The sequence below is a fragment of the Labrus bergylta genome, chromosome 5, assembly GCF_963930695.1.
Source record: "Labrus bergylta chromosome 5, fLabBer1.1, whole genome shotgun sequence".
NCBI classification, from domain to species: Eukaryota; Metazoa; Chordata; class Actinopteri; order Labriformes; family Labridae; genus Labrus; species Labrus bergylta.
In genome coordinates this window covers 2,199,246-2,222,892 of record NC_089199.1, presented here as the reverse complement: position 1 = coordinate 2,222,892, position 23,647 = coordinate 2,199,246, and the positions used below count along the sequence as shown (strand labels likewise).

At 39.1% G+C, this 23,647-nt stretch overlaps 1 protein-coding gene across 2 annotated transcripts in view; it reads right to left on the bottom strand.

Moving 5' to 3' along the window:
• cpne5b (copine Vb) overlaps window positions 1–23,647 on the bottom strand; it is a 143,112-nt gene that overhangs the window by 41,060 nt on the left and 78,405 nt on the right. For both annotated transcript variants that reach the window (XM_065954532.1, XM_020634359.3), the window contains one exon: window positions 14,436–14,499. In XM_065954532.1, coding sequence (XP_065810604.1) covers window positions 14,436–14,499 — 64 coding nt within the window. The remainder of the gene's footprint in view (window positions 1–14,435; window positions 14,500–23,647) is intronic.

Genomic DNA, 23,647 nt, shown 5'->3' with positions numbered 1-23,647 from the left:
CATCATGTGATCCAAAAGCCATGTTTAAATTCAGTTACATTGTTTCTTCAGCATTTTGTTGAATTCCATTTTTGAAAACTTTAAAAGTGATTAAAGTGAAACCTCAGAGTTCAAATCAAGCAAGAGCAGGTCTACAGTATAGAATCAATTGTCCAATGTGATGAATATTTTCAACTTGCAGTACTTTCATTAGCTTTGCAGTAAAATCCATTCAGCACAGTGGTTCCTTTTATATGAAGAATAAACTGTGTGTGAAAGTGACCTCAAAAGAAACCAAACCAAACAGATGCTGGGAGATAAAATCCTCATTACACACAAACATAATCTTTTCTCTGTGTTACATCCTCTCTATCTTTAAAGCAAATAAGGCCGATTGTTCATTTTGTCCAGCAGTTATTTACTTTATGAAAAGTTGTGTTTTTTTTCCAACCCCACAGCCCACACATTAATCCTTCTCCTGCTGTTGGGGGTTGTACTTCTTGTTTACTATATCTCAGTTCTTTCTGTGTGTCGGAGCCAGACTCATCTGGGTCGTATAGCTGATCTCTGACACACACTGGGTTCATGACAGTATGTTCAGATAACAGTAGACTGCTGTTGCTGTCAGAGCCCGCGGCCTTGCACCAGGCAGCCATGGTGCCACTAACGATCACTTAATAGCTTTTTAATGTTGCAGCCTGCACCTCGTGCCTGGCTCGGTGCCGAGTGGCAAATCGGCCGAAAAAAGTGTGTGTGAGGGTCCAAGTGTGACAATGTGTGGCAGTGTTTTTGTACACACATGCAGATGCCCATTTAAATTCCTGTATGCATCCCGCCCCAGTGTCCTCTCTGTGTTTTTTATCACCCACAGCCAGGCACCGTGCAGTAACACATTTTTCCTCTGACACACTCAGGATCACATCCACTCCACTCCAGCAGAGAGAGGAACTTTATCTGAGCTTCACCCTCAGCCCCGAGGACACAAACACACCACGTCTGCCATTTGGCACAACCCTCCTGCACACAAGAAAGACTCACTCTGTTTTCATACTCCTTTAATCCTCTGGGACTCTAGTCTGACTGACGCACACGCTGCTGAAGGTTTATGTCATCTGAACATGTGAAGAAATATTTACAGCAGCATCAGATTTCATTTCATGTCTCTTGCTTTCCTTCTTCTATCTCTAGATACTGTGTGTGTGTGTGTGTGTGTGTGTGTGTGTGTGTGTGTGTGTGTGTGTGTGTGTGTGTGTGTGTGTGTGTGTGTGTGTGTATGTGCGTGTGTGTGCGTGTGTGTGCGTGTGTGTGTGTGTGTGTGTGTGTGTGTGTGTGTGTGTAAGTACTGACTGTGACATGGTACTTTCTAAACACATCAAAGCAGTGTTCAAGCTTTGCCTCCCTGGATTGCTGCGTGCATCAATTTTTAAAACTCTGAAGACACTTACAGTGAAGATGTTTTTTTTCTCCCCTGGACCAATAAGAGGGTTAAGAAACACCATTTTGCCAAACTATCCACAAACAGAAATCTCACTCCAAATTGACGTCTTTATTCAGTTCAATCCATTTTATAAAATACCAAGCAAATTGAGCTGTAGTAATATTTGGCTGTAGATAAATATTGAATCACGACTAGAAACCTACAGCAAACTTATGGACGTATGGAGCATGGGATCTGTTGGATTTATTGTAGTCAACTACACAACCTTATCAAAGGTTAACCAACCAACGTGTAGCCCCTTTTTAACGCCCCCTGTTCATGCTGCAGTCACACCGGATTTAAAGTGAAATGCGTTGAGGAGGGATGGTTTGGCTCCGGAGTCAGCATTGGACTATGAAAACAGAGAAGAAATTGCTTCTTTGTTAACATCGGTGCCATCTTGATCTGTAAAAAACTTGGCCCACTGTCTTCCCTTGTGAAACCATATGCAAACAATCTTGGCGTAACCTTTAAATTACGACACACAAATCAACTCAGTTGTTAAAGGCTGCTTTTTTCAACTATGGTCCTTAACTAAAGTAAAACTTTTTTTATCTTTCCAAGATTCAGAAAAGCTTATTCATGCTTTTATTACGTCCCGCCTTGACTACTGTCTCTCCCTCTATATGGGAGTCAGTCAGTCCTCCCTCTCACAGCTACAGTAGGTCCAGAACACCGCTGCAAGATTTTTAACAGGTACACGCAAGCAAGAGCACATCACCCCTGTACTCGCCTCCCTTCACTGGCTCCCTGTAGATCTTAGAGTCCATTTTAAAATTGTATTACTTGTTTTTAAGTCACTGCATGGTCTAGCCCCCCCGTATTTAACAGAACTTGTAACCCCCTACACCCCATCACGCCCACTTAGGTCCTCTGAACAGTCGCTCCTTGTATTCCCTCGAGCTCAACGAAAACTCAGAGATGACCATGCCTTCTCAGTGGCTGGCCCCTGTCCGTGGAATCAACTGCCTCCCTCCATCAGACAAATCAGCGCGTTAAATCCATTCAAATCAAAACTCACCTCTTTTCCCTGGCATTTAAAACAGATCCCATATATTTAGCTTAGGTATGTATCTGTATGTATGCATGTGCATGTAGGTGTATATTTAGCGAGGGTATGTATGTGTTTGTGATATGTATGTGTGCTACATGTATATATGTATATGCATATATGTTTGTGTGTGTGTATTATGTATATGTACGTGTATGTACATGTATGTATGTACATATGTATAGATTAATTTTTTATTTCTTGCTTTTACGCATTGCCTGTAAAGCACTTTGGTCAGATGAAGCTGTTTTTATATGTGCTATACAAATAAACTTGATTTGATTTGATTTGATTTATAGGATGGAACAATGCCTTGTTTGTGTAGCTCTATGAAGCTCGCACTGTTTTTTTTTGGATGTTTCACCTCTTCTGCTATTTTGTCAAAAAAGGTGTGTAAGTCTTTGGCCCCAATGAAATGCGTTATCTCCTGTTTTGATTAAGTTTCTTTTTAAGTGAAATGGATCTATGAGGTTGCCTCATATTTAAAGCATCCTGGCCATGTTGAGTCTTACTAGGTAGATCATTTAAATTATAAAGAGGAAAATATAAAACTGCAACCATCAACCAGTGCTGTCATTCTGCCAGCTTCATTGGTGTAACAGAACAGAGCTTATTAACATAAAACACAGGGTTTCACTGGTTAGTTATCAGGATCTCAAATGATACTTGTACATGTTACTGATGGAGGAGAGCTGCATATTTTTGATGGTTATTGTCAGACTTTGGCAGCATTAGTGCTCTTGAGTTTGTAGCGTGTGGAAGGACACAAAAGGAAATCTCTGCAGAGCTAACAGGCACATAAAAGCGTTTATGGTGATGGAATGTGTTGGGGGTATTAAATATGCATCTGCTGCCGCCTCATTAAGGCTCTGTGGCACGAACACACACTCTCGCAAAAGGTCTGTGATCAACAGCCATTTGCTAATATGGAGAGAATCAGGGTATCAATATTTAAAGAGGGGGGCAAGGCTGGATAGAGACACATTTACACCCTCGGGGGAGTAATGAAGGAGTGTTTGTGACAGGGACGAGGAGTGTGTGTGTGTGTGTGAGAGAAAGAGTTAGGGCTGCAGGAATGAAAGAGATGGGTAGGAGACGAGAAGGGAGGGTCTAAAAGTATAAAAAAAAAAAACATGTATGATATTGTCCTCATACTTTCAGACCCCGATTTCACTTTGTTTTTACACATTTGCCAGGATGAGCTTGCTTTTTCTTGCTCTATTTTAAGCCATAGGACGTGGAATTTGTGATTAATGTCGTCGTGTTGCTTTGAAGCGTTTAATAAAAATGGCTGTGCTGTGTACGTGAGTTGAATAGTGCAATAAAATGTTTTCATCCCCTCTCATGGCATCATTTATCCTCTCCACTTCTTATCATTTATCCTCTCCTTTTTAATATATTATTTATACCACGTGTTGTCTCTGCTTTCTTCAAAAAAGACAACAACAAAAGCAAAGAAAAATATGAGAAGAACATGTATGTCTTATGAATGAAGGAAAGAAGTCTATTTCAATTTGTGTAATTCCTGATAATGCACAAAAAAGAATCCAAACAGTAGAAGGAATGTTGGTTACTGTTGTTGAAATCACGCCTAAACAGGGGTGTAGCGATACCTCGCAATACAATAAACAATCAGTACAAATGTGGCAATTCAAACTGATTTCAATAAAATATATATTTTTTAGTTCAACTTCAGTAGCTGAAGTTTAGAGGCAGAAACAATTCTGCAGAGATTCTGCGGTTTGGAAGGTGTCTAGTTCCAGTTCCACCAGTGTAGATGCGAGGTGAGTTGAAAACAGACATTAAAAAAATACATTGTGCAAATACTGCAAGAGACCGATGAACTATTCAAAAGCACAACTAAGATGATGCTGCACAAAAAATGGTGGCAGGCTGTGTCTTTTAAAAGCTTTTTGTGCTTCCATGCCAGCAAAAATGGCTGCACCTCTGCTCATTTAAAGAGGTCATTTGTGCTGTACATGAGTTCATTTTATCAAGGATGTTTTCAAATCCATAATTCAAATAAAAGTTCCAAAAAGGTGTTTATTTTAAGATATAAGTTTCTCCTTTCATAAAGAAAAAATCTGGATTGCTTTATTAGTAACTATACAAACCCAACATTAAAAGGTATAACTTACATTTAAATTTAATTTTGACAGTTCTTTATGAAAAAAATGATAAAATTGTATTGTGAACATGGTATCAAGATGCTTACCGTGAACTGAGTGTATCGTTTCATCACTAAACACCACACACAACATCTACACCCTCTGTTCACATCTACATTGGCTGTAAGTGACCAGACGTTTTGAACTTGAGCCATTCCTTGTGATGGTTCTTTCAACTGGAAGTAAGAGGGAACATGAACGCTTAAGGCTAAATCACTCTGTCCTCTCTCTCTCTCTCTCTCTCTCTCTCTCTCTGCACTTCTCACATACCTTGTTACACATCTTGTAAACATGATAGAATAAAAGGACCAGCTGACATTTCTTTGTAAGAGAGGGCTGCAGTTAAACTGGAATGCTGTCGGTACTTGAGGGTTTAATCAAGACAAAAAAATGATGCTGATGCTGGCAGAAACAGGCCGTCAGTATTGTTAAATATATTTAATTTAAAAAGTAACAAGATACTAATATCATTAGAAATAAGTTTAAGCAACTGCCTGAGGTTCTCTTCTATGAGCAACAACATTAACAACCAAAAATACATTCTAGTTGAATCTTTTTTAAAATGCATTATGCAAGAGATATTTAATGAGATCAACGTTGGTTCTTTTAAAAGTTGCTTAATAAGTAATGCTACTTTATGTCTTTAAGAAGTATAAAGTGAGAAAACATTCAGTCGTTTTTTTTTTACCATAGAAATGTGTATTTGAGTCAATGTTGCTTATTTAAGATAAATGTGGGCTGTGCTTTTCAGAACGCCACGATGTAGGATTAAATGTCACCGACCTTTATTTTGAAGAATGCATCGTGTTGAAGACAACCCCCACCTCTTTTTTGTTTCCACCCGAGCCTTAGCAAACCCTTACAGGATACTTGCTTTTGGATATGTGGACTGCGTTTCAAGTGGGACTTAATCACATTTATGTAACGTCATATTTTTTGTAGTCATAGTTTTCAGATACAGCAGCAGAGAGTTTTAATGAGCAGCAAACAGAGTTGCAAGGAGTGTTTCAATAAAGTAAAAATTGATGACTTCACTGCATGCCTCATAAATCTGGTCACATGGGAGGACGATTGTTTCCTAATCACCAGTTCTGCTCCTAAACCTCTCAGGCTGTTTTGTCCATATGCTTTCGCAAACTGTTGTAGAAGTAAGCTCGTCTAAATAATCAGAAAATATTTTCTTCTGCCATGTGTCTTGTTGTCCAATCAGTCATATGCATTAGGCTGCATTAAGTGTGTCAGTGCAGGGTCGTGTACAAGTGCTCAGTAAAGACCCTTCTCATCCCAATGATGCCCCTATGCCCTACTGTAAAGTTACATAACAAACCCTGTTGCCCTTAGTTGCCACAGTCACCATTATCTATAAGGCCTGGATCAAATGTAAATACATTAGGTTCCTTTTTTCCTGAGAGCTGCTTTTGTTGTATCGCCGTTTGATCCAAAGGCAACTGGACCGAGCTGAATATCTTGAAGAGGTTTTACCTTTTCTCTGAAAGGATTCTTCAGTTCTTCAAGATCTTCAACTCAATGCAGTTGTCTTTGGATCAAGCATCGATTTACCCTGACCTTTACGACTGAGAACCTAAAAGACGATCTTGCTTTTTTATACTTAGCCAAATAATAGAAGACCAAATAAACCAACTCTCCAAATTACTTAAAACAAACATAACAACACATCATGTCAACAAAGATGATCTTCTGTCATGTCAGGTTTCTTTTGTTTTCTCCAACCAGTTTCCTTGTGGCAGACACTTTAGGCAAGTTTCTAAAATGCAGACTGGCTCTCTAGCATCGCTTGTTAATTTCTGGCATCTACTTTTTAACTTTAACCTTAGTTTATGAACTCTCGTTGCTCTTCTTCTGATCATTATCTTAATGATGTTCAACTCCTGAACTCTGACAAAACTGAAAAACGGTATCCAAGCAATAACAGCAACTCTCCAGGTGTCCCTCTACCTTTGAGGACACCGCTGTCAAAATAATTGCAGCATATGAGCTACAGTTCAGCTGTGACTTCAAACTGTAAGATAACTATGTCGACACATTTGTCACTCAGTTTACAAAGTTAATTTGTTGTCTTGAGACTTTCAGGATTAGAGGGGAGTTTGAAACATTTTGATCTGATTTCTCTACTTTTGGTTTTTCCACAAAAACAAACTGCTCATCAAACACTTTTTGACTGTCTGCACTACGAACAAGTAAATCAGTGCATATTATGCACCAACTCAGTTTTTCCAACTGCAAATTGAATCATCTAGCTTCACAATAATTCCCAAAGAGAGAGACAGTAACTTTTGCAGAAAGATTGACCTATGGTGGGAGGACTAGTGGGTCATATCTTTTTTGAATAGATTCATTCTACCACATTTTCTAAAACCTATTTTATGCACAAACCTTTTTTTTTGTTCACATTCTCTATTACTTCTCTGCTCACTCACCCTACAGACACAGCTAACTCTCCTCTCCATGAAGGTGTCTACTCTCATGGCTGTCTTTGTTAGCAGTGGGTTTGATAAATTCACTTAAAAACAAAACTCAGGTTGGAATTTTTCCCATGCAGTATTTGTTTGACAATGGAGTCAAGTGTGGAGAAAAAAACAGCACAAGTAGTTCTACATTTCTTAGAGAGGTTGCACAAGCATCAGCCCGTTTGTACAATGAACAACAGCTAATCAGAGCATCTCCCTCTCTTCCTGTTTGGCTGCAGATCGTGGGTGATTGTCAGTAGTGCCTCATTGCGACCCCAATGGGATGGTTGATTCATGGACTCATCAATCAACAGCAGATCACATCTTTCTCTGACATGGAAAAAAATAGAATTGGTTGCCAAATATATAGTTATAGCAATCATTATATTGGGTGACTTGTGCAAGTAAAGTCAATGTGTGTTAAAGGGGATATATTATGAAAAGTCCACAGTGTTTTTGAACATTTATTCGGGTAACCTGAGTGGCTACCAACCCACACAATGTGAAATAAACCCATCCAGTCCTTTGTTTCTGGTCTGCATAAGTCTTACAACACAGAGACAAATGCTCTGTTTCAAATATTCTCAACTTGTGTTCATAAGTGGGATTCTGGTAAAAAAAAAAAATCCCCTCCCTTCTGCTGGTATCTCCAACCATGGACTCCACCTCCAGCCTAGAGCAAAACTCTCCTTTTTATTCTCACTATAGAGGAGTGATGTCTACGGGGAAAACTCGGGGGGGGGGGGGCTCATTGCATTTAAAGAGACACACACACCAAAACGGAGCGTTCTGAGAGAGCTGGTTTATACAGGGTCACAAACCTCCTCTGGTGCTTGATTCATGTTATATTTTGATAAAAGCACAGCACAGATGTTTCATTTAGACCACAGGGGGACTGTTTGAAAAGGTGGAGGAGGGGGGTAATATGTCCTCTTTAAAAACACTGACTGTTTAAATTAATGGAGGACTTGACAGCTCCCTTAAAGTGAAGCCAACACAATTTGAACTCTCCCTGCTTACTGTAGTATAGGTCATAACCATAGACGGTAAATATTAATTGGACGAAGCCAGAGCGACGTCAGCCATCTGTTACAGCAGGGGACTCCGGAGGGCAATGGGCAGTCGCTGCCATGCTGGAAATGCTGTCTCACCCTAACTTTCAGTCAAACTAACAACAGGCTTAGAGCCGAAGCGTAAGCGAGTTGTTAACCTCTTGACCAACTGTTACATTGCGCCCAACTGTCAATAATGTCAGCTACACGCCTAACTATCAATAAAACGAATCGTTTTCAAAATCAAAATGGAGCTGTTTTTAAAAGAATTAAAAAAATTCTAGCATTTAATAGAGAGCATTTGAACTAGGACTGAAAATATTGGGGAAAAAACTCAAATTGCAATTTGAAAAATGACTAGTTTTTACTTCTGCAGGGTGTGTATGCAAAACAACGTAAAAACACCCACACACACGGTGCTCTTGTCTCTCGAGACGACATCCCAAATAGAAACTGATGAATAATGTCAGCTCATGAATCTTTAATGGGTTTTAACCTCCTGCGACCCGCCATACCCAACAGCATGTCCATCATTACAAATTCATAATGTGCAGGCGCATGTTTTTTCTAAATCCAATCCTTTAATTTAAATTCTTGTCGAGCTAGAAGAGGTGTCAGGTACAATTACAGGGAAACACAGAAGCTAATGCCCATTCAGTTGGTGAGGTGAATATTTTTCTCGATGTGAGGGTCACTTCATCAAAGCTTTGGAACAAAAGGAAAAAAAGAAAGTCCTTCATTTTCATCTCTGTATATGTTTGAGGTTAGCTATTTAGGGCGAGGCCATTCACCGCTATTACAATAAGCTGTTTACACCAACATATAGAACCTGTTCACACAGTTACCTTTTTACACTTCCAACTAGGGGTGTAAAGGTACACGTACTTGGACCGGTCCTCATGCGGACCGATCCGAGTACGCGCAGAACAGAAGTACTTTAATCTGTGTTCCTACACAGACTGCAAAACTGAGGCACACCTCAGTGTGAAGGAAGGCTGCGGCCGCTGGTATGGGACACAAAAGTAGTTAGTTAGTAAATTGTAAAAAAGTTCAAGCATAAACTGTGCAGATTCCTAGTTCCTCGAGCCCTGTCGGTTTGGACAGTTTCATATAACCGGGATGGCGTTCTTTTTACGGACTAACTCTTAAGTTTCGTTTTCATTTTCAGCGATGATCCCGCTCCAACAGCGCTGCGGCGCAAAAGGGAAACGCGTCTGTGTGGAAGCATAACCTGTAACATGATAGAATGAACACCCTCCCTCCCCAACAGAAAACCTTTTGCTAGTAATTCTGAATGGGCCAAAGACATAACAAATGCCATTGAAGTTCTTATATCAACAGAGGGAAATATTAATAATTCTGCGATTAAACTATACTGTCCCAGATGTGATTAGGTTTATTATGTGCTCAAAGGGCATTCAAAAAAGTGTTGCCTTCATAAACTAAAAGGTGGAAGTGTAATTTAAAAGAAATACTTTTAAATATAGGCTATATTAATTCCTTCATTTCATTCTAAAATATTTTATTTCATTCATATCTTTTATTTATTGGAGACTCTTTTGGTTGAAGGATGCAGCATATGTTTATGTCTAATTTAAAATGTTATTAAAAAGTAACATGAGCAGGTGTACAAGTCTGAACTGTCAATGCTGCACTTAGCCCAATGTGGAAAAAGGGAAATTCTAAGTGTTCCTAATGAAGAAAAAAAAGTGTTGCATCAGGTCCCTTTACTGTACCGAAAATGTACCGAATCGAAGCTTCAAAACTTGGAACCGTACCGAACCGAAATTTTTGTGTACTGTTACACCCCTACTTCCAACGGATAAGTCACAACATTCGCATTCATTTGGAGTTTTCTTTTTTGTCCACTTTGAGAATGCAAACCAGATGTTTAGCCCTTAAAGGCTTTATATGTGATTTTTCACACTTAAAAGTAATAGAAATCAAGTATATCCTCTGAAAATAACTCTGTGAGTCATGACTGTCTACAATGGGTGTAACACCTGAGTCCCACTGTCTGTGATGTTTTCAGAGTTTTCAGAGTCCTATCTTCACTTTGTTTACATCGCCCGGGCGGCCGGCTGACTCCTCCCCTCACGTATAAAAGTTGTTTAATTGAGGGACTAGAGAAAAGAAGAATAACATACTGTACTCACTGCTTAACTGTGATCACGCTCATTTCAGGTAAATTTACATGCAGTGTGAAGATACGAGCATAATAAAGATCACTAGCATTAGCATGCTAACACAACAATGCAGAGCAAGTTGTTTTGGTTTCATGCTGGTGCTCAAGGGCGACAGAATAAATGCGAGTGCTAACTTCCTCTACTTTCTCTTACTGACTGATCACTTTTTCTTTTTGGTCTTTTGGTGCTAAGCAGGAAGTTTTACAGCTTTTTAATTTACTGCAATAAGAAAAAGCGGGACCAGGCTAAACTCATAAGCAGGCATCATAAAGCTTTTCTAAAGAAGTAATACCCTTCAAGCAACCTAGATTGACATAAGGTTTATGAGATCTATTGTAAAAAAAAAAATATTGATTAGAGCAGCTTTAGCTAACAAAACCAACAGCTCATGTTTTCATACATGCTCTGTTTGTGTTTTCCAGGCAGTGCAGGAGAGCTTGAGGTGCACTTCCATGTTAATCTGGTTGTGTTTGTATATTAATAAGTATCAGGACAGGGAGTTTACAAGTACTAGAAAGAGAAAGTTAGTTTGAATGTGCAAGTGTTGGTTTGTGTGGACGTGTACATCCGTGTAAGTGTGTGTATACCACAGGCCACATGGGACAACAAGGTCAGGCAGGGCTGCGTTTTAATTAACCAACGCTTGGTCTCACCCCATCATCAGCCGAGCTGTTCTTCTCGCTGAGAGCTGCTACACGGCGGGCGTGAAATAATCTTCTATTGATTCACCTCAGTGTGTTTGTCTCTGATTCATGTCTCTGTTCTATACACACACACACACACATGTTCAAATCAGTGTTTCACTCCATCTTATCATTGTTCATTTGTTCTTTCATTTTCATCTTGCCATATTTCTCTCTCCTTTGCTCTCTCTCTCGCTCTGTCTTTCTCTGTGCTGTGTCCTGCTCTGATGCACTCTCTTTCTTTTCAATATCCTCCTCTGATCTGCATGCTGGGAGCTCAGTGAAGCGTCCGCAGCTTTTCACCACGGTGTCAGCTGTGGGGATGGTACCGCACTCACCCCATTATGTTCCTGGGCTATTTCATTAGGCAAGGGGGATGCTCCACAGAGGGAAAGAACCAATTATTTCTCTAAAAGAGTGTGTGTGTGTGTGTGTGTGTGGTTCTAAAGGTAATTGGTGGACAGGGTACAGAGATCCTCAGTTTCTTCTCACTCTAGTCTTTCATCTCCTTTGTTTAACCAATGAATACCTACTAACTTAATGATGATGGTCTCCATATTATTGATGATGATGTTGGGAATGACGATGGTTTTTGTTTGATAACGATGACTTATAAGATGGTTTCTATACTGATTAGAGCTCTCAAGAACTGTCCTCAAAGCTGATCATTTGCTCTTACTGACATTGTTCCCTTTTTTCTAGATCCTTGCTTGTGTTGTACTCTCTGATGTACGTCGCTTTGGATAAAAGCGTCTGCTAAGTGAATTGTAGAATTGTAGAATTGTAATAATCTACCTCTTTTACACCCGGGCATTTTCAAACCTGACACACGTTTCATTGTGTATATAATAGAGCAGGTTAGGTCAGTTAAGCTTTTCTATTCTTGGTACTGAAGTTGGGGTCAAATAGACACACCTCAGTGGCTTGACCATTTTGTCACAATGACCTTTTTAATTGACAGGAGATGAAACAAGCTTGTTAAGATCACTGAGCATTTGTTTTAAACACAATGTATGAACTGTTTCAAAATGACTCGCTTTAAGGCTTTGTGATTATGTACAGTGCATCATTCTGAAATAGTTCAGTCCTGTATCTTTAAATCTCCTGTGAGGGATTTTTACCTGATTTAAAAAAAAGATTAAAATTAAATGTGACGTCCCTCTAGTTTTTTTCCCCTGTTTTGTAACGTTTTGACTTGTCTTGTGTTGATTAATGTTGTCAGATAATGAATCCCAATATGTTTATTATGATCCATATAAAGTATTAAAATAGACACAAATCGACTTTGCTCTCAGGGATAACACCAGACTGGCCTTTAGGAAAATTATCTTTGCAAGCTCAACAGCGGCAAAGAAGACAATAATACATTCTTGGTTCACGACTGCAAAGCCATACATGGCTCAAACACCATTGTTAAGTTTGCAGACGACACAACAGTGGTTGGTCTCATCAGCGACAACGATGAGTCAGCATACAGAGACGAGGTCCAGCGCCTAGCTGTGTGGTGCGCCGACAACCACCTGTCCCTCAACACCATGAAGACCAAAGAGACCATCGTGGACTTCTAAAGTCTAAAGGTGGCACACACACACCCCTCCATATCGACGGAGCCGAGGTTGAACGTGTCACCAGCTTTAAGTTTCTGGGAGTCCACATCTCCAAGGACCTCACCTGGTCCTTCAACACCTCTTCCACGATCAAGGCTCACCAGTGCCTCTTCTTCCTGAGGAGACTAAAAAAGACTCACCTGTCTCCACAGATCCTGGCAAACTTTTACAGCAGCACCATCGAGAGCATACTTACTAACTGTGTCACTGTATGGTATGGCAACTGCTCCGCCTCTGACCGGAAGGCACTGCAGAAGGTGGTGAAAACTGCCCCACGGATCATCAGTTCCCCACTCCCCTCCATCGAGTCTGTCCATAAAAAGCTGTGCCTGCATAAGGCGCGCAGCATTGCTAAGGACATTTCCCATCCCAACCATAGACTGTTTACCTACCTCCCCTCCAGAAAGCGCTACAGGTCTCTCGGCACCAGGACCAGTAGGTTCAGAAGAAGTTTTTCCCTCAGGCTGTCACCCTACTGAACTCCATACCCAAGTGTACTTTGCCCGACCCCCCTCCTCCTCCTCAACCACCCCCCGTGGACACTACAATACTCCTAAATTCTTGACTGCACATTTGTACTTGCCTTTACGTTGATCACTGCACTTCCTATACTACTTGACTGTATATATAATATCCTATTCCACTTGATATTTATTAGCATATTGTTTATAATGTCCATACTGTAAATATTGTTCATACCGTAACTGTCTTATATCCATCAAGGCTGCTCTATAATATACCATTCTTATCTGTATCCTCTGCACCAGTTTACCGTATTACCTTACTACCATATTGCACTTTATGCCTATTCATGTTTGTACTGCACCTTGTTGCTCTTTTGCACTTTTTTTGGTTAGAATGCCAAAAACATTTCGTTGTCTCTGTACTTGTACTCTGCACAATGACAATAAAGTTGAATCTAATCTAATCTAATCTCTGTTGAATCTCCATCGATAAAGGAATGGTCTAACTATTTTAGAGACATCTCTCTTATTGAAAGATCATTAGCTGCAATTCATAAGGCACAGGCATCCACTTTACAGGCTTGGGATTTCCTTATTTCAACTCTTTCAGATCCACTTTTTCTTGAACAAATATAACCGGTATTATAAACAAAACGTAAACTTACACTTTTTGTGAAATTGTTTACTTGAATTATTTTTATTTTATTTTTTATCTGTTTATTTGTTTTAGTTTTATTTATTGAGCTGTGTCTATAGGTTTAATTTTGTGTGCATATTAGTGTATGGGTGTGTATATATATATATATATATATATATATACATACACACATATATATGTGTACATGCATATCATAATTTCATTCAGTAATTTTGTCTTTGTTTCAAATTTTATGTATATTTTTCCTCATCAAGGCAACAGCGATCTGTAAATAGTTTGTATGTTTGATGATGCTGTCTTGGGTTTCTGTCAAGGAGCTCTATTGAAATCAGCGATATATGCACATAAAAGCCCCCCCAAAAAGTGAAGCTTCCAAATGAACAGCTGTGTGAATAGTTTCTTTAAAGAACAGTTGTACTGAACACAGACTTTGTCAGCTCTTTTCAAACCGTCTGATTCTTTCTCAAAGTGGGCTTAATGCCAGTCTAGAGGAAGTTCTCCACGCCTGCTTCTGTACACCTACACTGAGCATCAATACAGCTCAATCTACTTTATGAGCCAAGCCTGTGTAAGCAGGCTTTGCTGACAGATGTTTGCCAGCTAATGTGTGTTTGTCAGTGACGATTATTACGGCTTACTCACTCGACAATTGCTCAGCTCCTCAGCAGACAGGATGATAGTGCCGCACTTCTTCCCTGGGATCCCTCTGTGGAGCAAAGAGACAAAGCAATAAGAGCTTCGCATCAAATACATTTGATTAGTCCTTCAATCTGCCACGGTCAACATGTAGAACTTTATGTAATGCCAAGAAGGAATTCACATACCAGCAAATGAGCAGTTATACATAATCATGGTCTGAATCGACACAATGTTTAATGACTTTTATGTTGATGACTCTCAAATTTACGTTCAAGTCAAGACATTTAAATCAACTTTACAAGCTAACCACAAACACGTTAGCCAGCTCTGCTAGCTTCTTTATATTTTCTCTCTCCTGGGGGATGTTGGCTACTTTTCCTTGCATTTCATTGTAAGGATAAAGTCTAAAATCTTTCGCAATATATACTTTTTGAACAAACCAATGTGTTCATAAAGATGTCTTATAACACATAAAAATATTTTAATTCAACTCATCTAGGAAAATTTGTGACAGCTGCTTGAAAGTTGCAACCTTATTAGTGATAAATGTTCTTTTCTAACTCTAGCCTTTGTAAGGGTTCAAACTAGTTTTTTTTTTTTTTCAGGACTCTGACTTTGCTGCTCATCTCTCTTTTTTTTTTTTGTAAGAAAATAAAAATTTGTTCCAAGATAGGCCAACTATCTGACAATAGTCCCTGATTGATAATGTACCTGCTCATTCAAGAAAAGAGTTACCGTAGCAGGAAAGGCTTTTCAACTCTCCAAGGTCTCAAATGCCAACTGATGAATGTCAAACAACAATGCTGGGAAGCTCAAATGCAGGGCTCGACATTATAACTGGCCTGCTGGCCCGGATGAATGATTGACAGAGTCCGGGCCTGAGCAGGCCAGCTAAACATAAAACACTGCCTGAAAAAAAATACACTGTAACACGTTCTCAATTTCTCAATTTACCCATTTCTCTTGCTTTCGATGCCCTCAAGATTCATTTCATGGTAATTATCTGGTAAGTGGCACATGTGAGTTTGAGGTGAACATGAGCTGTTCATGTGTGTGTGTGTAACACACTTTACTATAGTTTCATATTCCTTACTGGAGCTCTTTAGATTTGTGTGTCACTCAGACCTTAAATTATATGACTGGTTTCTTCAGAGTATCATGCCAAGGCTTTTTAATTATAAATAAAGAGACTATAAGTGAACTCATATCCTTGTGCTGTCAGAGACCTGAGATCATCCAGGTTGAGATGTTTTGGTGACAGGGTTTTCTCAGAATCCATTAGATGAAGGGGACCTGATTTTATTTTTTTAACACTGTGTTTATCAGGGACTGCTTTTTTTGTCAGTAGCTACTTTTAAAAAGTGACTATTTAACGTTAATGTTATTGTATTCTTAGTTTTCTCTTTTCTTATTTAAATTTGTACTTAAAAGAATATGTATACTGAAAAACCTTGAGTTGAATTTCTCTTGTATCCAGTCAAAATCCACCCCAACTTTTTTTAACGAGAAGACCTACTGATTCCATTTCGGGCTAATTGACAAAAAATCCTAATGTGTGACACCTTTCATTAATCTGAATGAATCACACCATTGTGTTCTGAGGCTTATAAATGTTTTACCTGTGGACTGTGGAGGTTTATCGGGATCATTCTGTAAGTGTGTTAATTCCCTCATTCATCAGCTGTATGTCAAAGTAAGAGGAATGTCCCTCATTAGTGTGAAGTGTTGTACAAAGGGTGACACTGTGGTCGGCTTCCTTTACCTGTCCACAGAAGAATGCCAATCAAGACTTTAAAGTCTGTTGATGTTTTTATTGTCTGTACAATTATTTCTTGACCAAATGCATAACTTTATAATATGTGTCCTATAAGCAGCCAATTTGGATATTTATTATTAATTTCTATGGCAGTGCCTCAAATGATGTAGAATCTTTACAGTAAAATATCTCAATTAATTAAAAATAGACTAAACATATGTAATATTTTTGTTGTTGTTGACATTACTTTTAATATTTCCAATAGTTATCAAAGTCAGATAAATCCTTCATTTAATAGTTGGCCGGTCAAGTTACATCAAAGAAAGCTGCATAAGGAAGCAGGAACGACTACAGAAAGCTGCCATACTGTTACTGTACTGTATGTGCCTGCTCAATATTACAGTATCTGGTGGGTTACTGTGCTACTGGAATATTCCCGTTTACATGTTTATCAGCATATTCCCAATAAACCGTAGTAGTAGTAGTAGTAGTGTCAAGACGTCATCTAGGGGCGTTCTTTTTGCACGCACTGTATTGGCATTTCCACCAAATAGTCCAAGATGCTTGCTTTTGCGCTATACTGTGTAATATTCTTATCACTTCTTCATCAAAGTGTGACTGGAACACTCGTTCTCATTCACCTCCTCAACCGCGGCCGACGAGAATGCGGGGAAATGGTAAACGGAGCTCTACGCGTTACGCCATGGATACCAACCAGAGCCCCGCAGAGACTATGGATGAAAGTTCACAGCCAGGACTGGTGGGAGCGAGTAGTAGTAGTAAATTTGTCTCCATCTCGCCCCAAAAGTGTAAGGTCTTTTGCATGTTTCTCGCCATGTTGAACATGTGCAGAAGTAAACAAATCCTTGAAGTAGCATATTCGTGAGCATAGTCCAACTAACGTGTTTACATGACCCAATATTCGGGTTGATACAGGCATATGCCAGGTGTCTTATTCAGGTTTTTAATAATCAGAAAATTAGCTTAATCGGGTTATGACAATTGGATTAAGGTGTTTACATGACTCCTACGCAATCAGAATATTGTCATTATTCCGATTAATACAGGAATATGGTGTGCATGTAAACATAGTCAGTGGCAAACTGCGTAAAATCAACATAGGGTAGCACTTCTGGTTTGTGTCGCTGAGTTTTCTGTGAACAAACTTTATCAAATGTCTTGTTGGAGGCAGCACTGTCTCCTAAAAGCTGCATGCATAGTTAATTAAGAACAACTTGTTTTCATAAGAGTATATAATATTGTGTATTTTCTTTTCTATTTAATTCTTTATTTCTAGAAAAATATATTATTTTTTCGGTATCTGTTTCTTTCGACAATATCTTCACAAGACTCTAGGATTTTACTGGACTTGGTTTTGCACCAAAAACCCTGAGTTCAAAAGACTGGATAAAGTGCTTTCCAGCTGTGCGTATAAGTGCTTCCTCCTCTTTGTACAAACATGTGTGTCAATCTGAAGAGGTAGTCGCAGACCTTTGATCCACACAGTGAAAGGCTCCCGTTGATCTTCAGGTGAGGAAACCATCCTGTTCACATGGGTAAGTGATGCAAGAAACTGTGAGGGTGTTTTCATCACAAAACCTGACCCACTTGCAGACATGCGGCACCCCATCAGCCACTGGCTCGAAATACCACTTTCAAAAGACATATGACCCCGTATCTACATTCTTCTCCTCTCATTCAGTTACTGTAACTGAATCAATTTCCTCACGGGCCTTTCCGAGAAATAGCCTGTCATTTTAAGGCCGCTGAAAAGTGAAAAATAAAGAGTCAGAAGATTATAGGGTAGCATAAGTGAACCCTTGCTGTTCAGGCTTTCAACCACAACCCCTGTGCAATTTTTGGTTGAAAAACACTACACAGTTTAGAAGTGGAAATTGTTGACACTCTGTTACTTAAACTTGATGCCTGTTAACATGCATCCTATGTGATCCAATTACAGGTTGAAAGCTTTAAGAATGCCTGTGCAAACCTGGCATGAAATATTCATCTCCACAATTGTCTCTATGACCATTTTTAATTGTTTTCACTTCCCTGTTATCTATTTAAAAAAAAAAGAAAAACCTAGTCTCTATCATCTTGTCTAGAATGTAAAAATCACAAACTGAGCTTTGATTTGGGCTTTCATAAATATAGCTTTCATGGACATGCAACAGAGAGTTTTGCAGGGAACTAGAGAAGCGTGGGCATGAGAGACCTTTCTATGAAGCCCAAGGTTGCTTTAAGGTTCTGTGGTGTGTCAGACAATATGCACACACAGGCTGTCTGTCAATACGGCCCAGCACACATTTGCACATAACCAAATGAATGTGGGCAAAATGTGTACCGGAGGACTTCATTGTATGACCTGAGTGATTTCAACTCAATATGTCTTTAAGGTGTCCTGATTGAGTTTACAACTATACTTAAAGGCTTTATAGACGATTTTTTGATCCAGCAGATCAAAGATCGCCCTTGACCACCAGCATGAAACCAAAACAACTTGCACAGGCATGTTGACATTTACCTTCAAGAAGAACCGACGGCTGGCAGTGCTGGCACAACTAACATTAAATAAAAACAAGAGGACATCCACACTGAACAATATTTTTCTCTCTGTATCCATGTTTCTTTGTTCCAGGATGACTCACAGAAAGTGGACAAATCAGACTTGACCCATCTTAGTTGCTGGGCATGCCAAATAATTCCACACATCTTGTTGCTTTAGCAAACACTGCTAAAAGGAGGTAAAAATAATCACATAAAATCTAATTTTCACTTTGCTATTGATTTACAACAGTGGAAGAAAAAGAAAAGACTCAGACTTGATTTAGAATTGGTCTCAGTTACAGAATATAAACCTCCTGAGGGCTCCAGGTACACAGTGCCCCCTCATATTACTGCAAACCTGAAACAGTAATCTAATAAATGTGTTGGGCTGGCAGTAAGTCTTATTCTTTGTACTGCACCCTGGGCAAATTAGAATTCTCTTTTTTGCAATAACTTAGGATGTCTGAAAAGAAAGATATTCTTTCTGTCTGTCTTAAAAGAGCCAAAGCTTTGGTGCATGCATAATACAACCGATCTATCAACACAATGCTTCAAAGACTCACAGGATGCACAGAGGTCTTTTGATCTGCCCATATTAACATTTACTGACAGACTGACGCATACTGACCGAGAGCAAAGATGAGCATCGAGAGACGGAGATAAGTTATCAGACGTATAAAATATACAAGACATATAGACACACACATACATCAACACATTCCATTTTGTTCACAGTAGTTACGAAACTCTTAAAAAACTAAACAAAGTCTTTGTTTATAAGGAATGACTGAATTCATTTGGCCAGGGGGGAAATGAGAAGCACAAGAAGATAAGGACAAGAAAAAGAGATAAGACTGAAAATAATTGATCACTAAGCTAATTATGTTGTAGCTACTCAATTCTCCTTCCAGCTGTCTGTTTGAAACTGGTCACACTGAAACATTTCTTCATTTGTGTGATTCTGCTTTATCATTATGTGACCACATAGCAACATCATTGTTTGTACAATTCTTTAATCAAGCTTTTTTGGGACCTTTTCTATTATTGGCACTATCAGTTTTAACAGTACAGTAATTGATATTGTTAGACATTCGGCAGTGGTATAAGAATTTGGGTTGCGGTCAAAACCTTGATTTGGAAATATGTCATCATGTACGCCTTGCCAATGCGTGCATCAATGCAGATTTTACAGTATTGCTATTGCTGCTGTGTTAGTTTTCAAAGACACATCATCTCTGGTGCAGTTCACAATGAGGCCAATGGTTGGCAATAGAAGCCAAACTACACGCTTCAGCAAAACAAAATAAGTATGGATGAATTACTCTATCCACCGCCAGTGTAAGTGACAGCTAAGATATGGGGAAATCCAGGGTTTTTGCGAACACCAGGGAGTTGGGAGTTAGACTTGAGTCATGCAATATACAAGCTTTGCAAAAACACGGTAAAAAAAACTGCTGCAACACAACCAACCTGCATCTACAGATCACCATCTTGATGAGCTAGGCTGGCTACACAGTAATAGTATGTGCCTTCCCAGACGACATTGAATGACACTTTTAAAGGCTTTATATGTGATTTTTCACACTTAAATATAATAGAAATCAAGTATATCCTCTGAAAATAACTCTGTGAGTCATGACTGTCTACAATGGGTGTAACACCCGAGTCCCACTGTCTGTGATGTTTTCAGAGTTTTCAGAGTCCTATCTTCACTTTGTTTACATCGACAGGACGGCCGGCTGACTCCTCCCCTCGTGTATAAAAGTTGTTTAATTGAGGGACTAGAGAAAAGAAGAATAACATACTGTACTCACTGCTTAACTGTGTTTCTAGATCACGCTCATTTCAGGTAAATTTACATGCAGTGTGAAGATACCAGCATAATAAAGATCACTAGCATTAGCATGCTAACACAACAATGCAGCGCAAGCTGTTTTGATTTCATGCTGGTGCTCAAGGGCAACATCTGCTGGATCAAAAAATCACATATAAAGCCTTTAAGTAATAATTTCCCTAACCTTTTTTTTTGTAAAGACTTGTGCCCGTACATTACATGTGATGCTTAGATGTCAAGAGCATCACACAGTCACATGTAACTCTTATAGTACATGCTACAACATTTCTGCGGAATGGGAAATGGTCTTGCATGTTCTGCAGACCAGAGCAACGTTTGACAGCCACACCACGTCAAATATTGCAGCTTTGCTTTGAGACGTGATGGATGAAAGGGTGCTTGGTGATGAGGATCCGGGCCTTGGTGACAGATAATGTCTCCAATACGACCATCGTGACAGAGCTGAAAAAGTTAAGCGCCTGTAAAATGCTCTGTGCACAGTTTGAATTTGACAGACTCAGCAGTTATGAGAGAGATTAAAAAATGCTCAGGCCGGAGACCTTGGGAAGAGATGCGTGAGCGACAAGCCCTTTCTGTGCATGGCCTCAGCACTAGATGCACACATTAAGGCACTTCCTCCTCTTGGAGGAAGATGAATAACAGGACACCTACGTTACCATGGCAGCAGATGCAGAATGGATTTCTCAGGTGAGGTTAAATTAGAATTAATTAGAAATGGTATTACATTTTAATAAGTCCATGTCTTTGACTGTGCAGTGTAACGTAATGATAGAAGTAGACAACTGTGACTCATCTCGATGATGAATATTATGTAGGCTTGGTTGAACAACAAGTAGAATTTGATGTTATAATTTCAGAGCAACCAGAAAGATGTAGAAGAAGAGGCTAAAAGTGGTTCTTCTTCTTCCCCACCCTGCAACAGAATAAAGGGCGCCACCTGTGCTCTTGCTGTTTTATTTGGAGAGACATTTTCTCTTCCCAAAAAACAGGACTCACTTGTGTCCCTACATGATCAGGCAGTGGATGAAATAAAAAAATACAAAGGGGCACATTCATTGGCTATATTACTGGGGATCCAGTCAGTTGGTGGAGGGAGCACCAGGCTGATCCCCCCTTGCTGTCTGACTTATCTAGAAATCCTTTTTTGTATCCAGGTACAAGTGTCTCTGCAGAGAGGGCGTTCTCCACTGCTAGAGAAATAGTGACAGCTCAGAGAAGAGCTCTGAAACTTGAGCATGATGATCAGCTGAGGTTTCTCCACAAAAATCTGAAAAAAAGTCTTACCTACCATTACAAGCAATTTACAGTAAGTTAGTCTCAAGAAATTAATGTTATTTTTAACTTTATAGTTTATAACCGTACAAAAACTAGAAGTGGACTCAAAGTCAAGTGAAATCTGTTTTTTCTTTTTGTATGAAAGATCCTAAAAGCAAAACAGACAACAGCATAAGCCAATTTAAGTTTAGAAATGCAAGACTATTTTATTTGCTGCATTTCTCTAAGGTGAGAATTTTCTTATTTTGTGTCAAGACCTTTGTGGCCTTTTTGTTGTAAGTTGTTGCTTCTGCACACAGATGTAAATACAGGCTGACTGTGAAGCGTTAGGGTTGGATCTAACAGGGCTGATAGGTCAGATGCAAAAATCAAAAATAAAGCGAGAGAAAACAGATAACTATTTTAGGTTTAAACATTATAAAATATAATATTTTCATTTTTTAATAGCTCTGAGATATAATACATCAACTTTACTTCTAGGATCTCTGAGGGCCTGAATGGACTTGTTTTAAGTTGAAGGAACCTTTAAAATAGACCTTTGTTGTTTGCTATTTTCAACATTAAAGAATAGCTGCTGTAGTGAATTCTGTTTAGGTCATGGTCATTTTCCAAAATACATGAAAATGTGTATCGAGATAGTGGTGGCCGATATAACAATCTTAGATCGTGAAGGATTTTAACTTGCTGACGATCTGCCAAAGCAGAGAGATCGTAGAACCGGGCTAATGTGTTTATTCTATCATGCTGCAGTTTATGCTCCTCCTCTTTTGCTCCACAGCAGTGAAAACGAAAACGAAACTTAAAAGTTAAGTCCGCAAAAACAACTCCATCCCAGTTATATGCAACTGTTCTGATATTTTTCCAAACCGACACGGTGTGAGCAACAGTTAACTTATCCACATAGTTTGCACATTTAAGTTTACATCTCGGATAGCGACACAAGAAACCGTTATACGAGCCGGAGAGACGTTCACAGTCTGCAGAGAGTCAGACAGAGAGGAGCTCAGACAGACAGTGAGTGGAGATATAACCCCGGTGTTTAAAATGTTGTTGTCGGTGTTTTCTGCTCTCTCGGTTTTTAAAAGTTACTATCAAGCCTGTCCACCCGAAGCTCACCTGTTGTGATAACGGAACCTATAGGGATTAGGCTAAACGATGTTACAAAGCAGCAGGCAGGTGAGAGTGAGTAACCATGGTGACTGTCTGTCTATCAATCAACGATGTCCGCCCCCTCTATGAATTAAACTCTTCTGTGAGTAAAACTTACTTTGATCGAGCATGTGTCACAGAATGAACACATTCTGTATTATGTTTGATTATATATAAACAAAACTAAAGTTAGTCCAATGATGTCATAAAAAACAACAAGCTGTAGGAACTCTGCAGGGCTAAATAGAACAGAAACACAAGAACTCGAAGTCTACATGTTTTTTAAATTAATGCATCACTACATGAAAATGTTCCTGATGAACATAAAAAGAGGACACATAACTAAATCATAATTTCAAAGTGGTGAGGAAAACCTTCAAATTGTTCATAAATATTGGATCAAATCGAGGGAAAGACCTTTCTGTTGCTAAAGATGTTCTGGGTGAGACCTCCAGACCTCCTACAAAGATGTTTTTCAAATAGATTAAACTTGTCTGCTCAGTTGTTGTGCATTTAAAAACATTATACAGATGAAGTTTGAACTATATGAAGTTTGGTTGAACTAGTCATTAACTTACAAATTTGTCTAAAGATCAGTATGAAAAAAATCGAGATAAAATCGTGATCGGGATT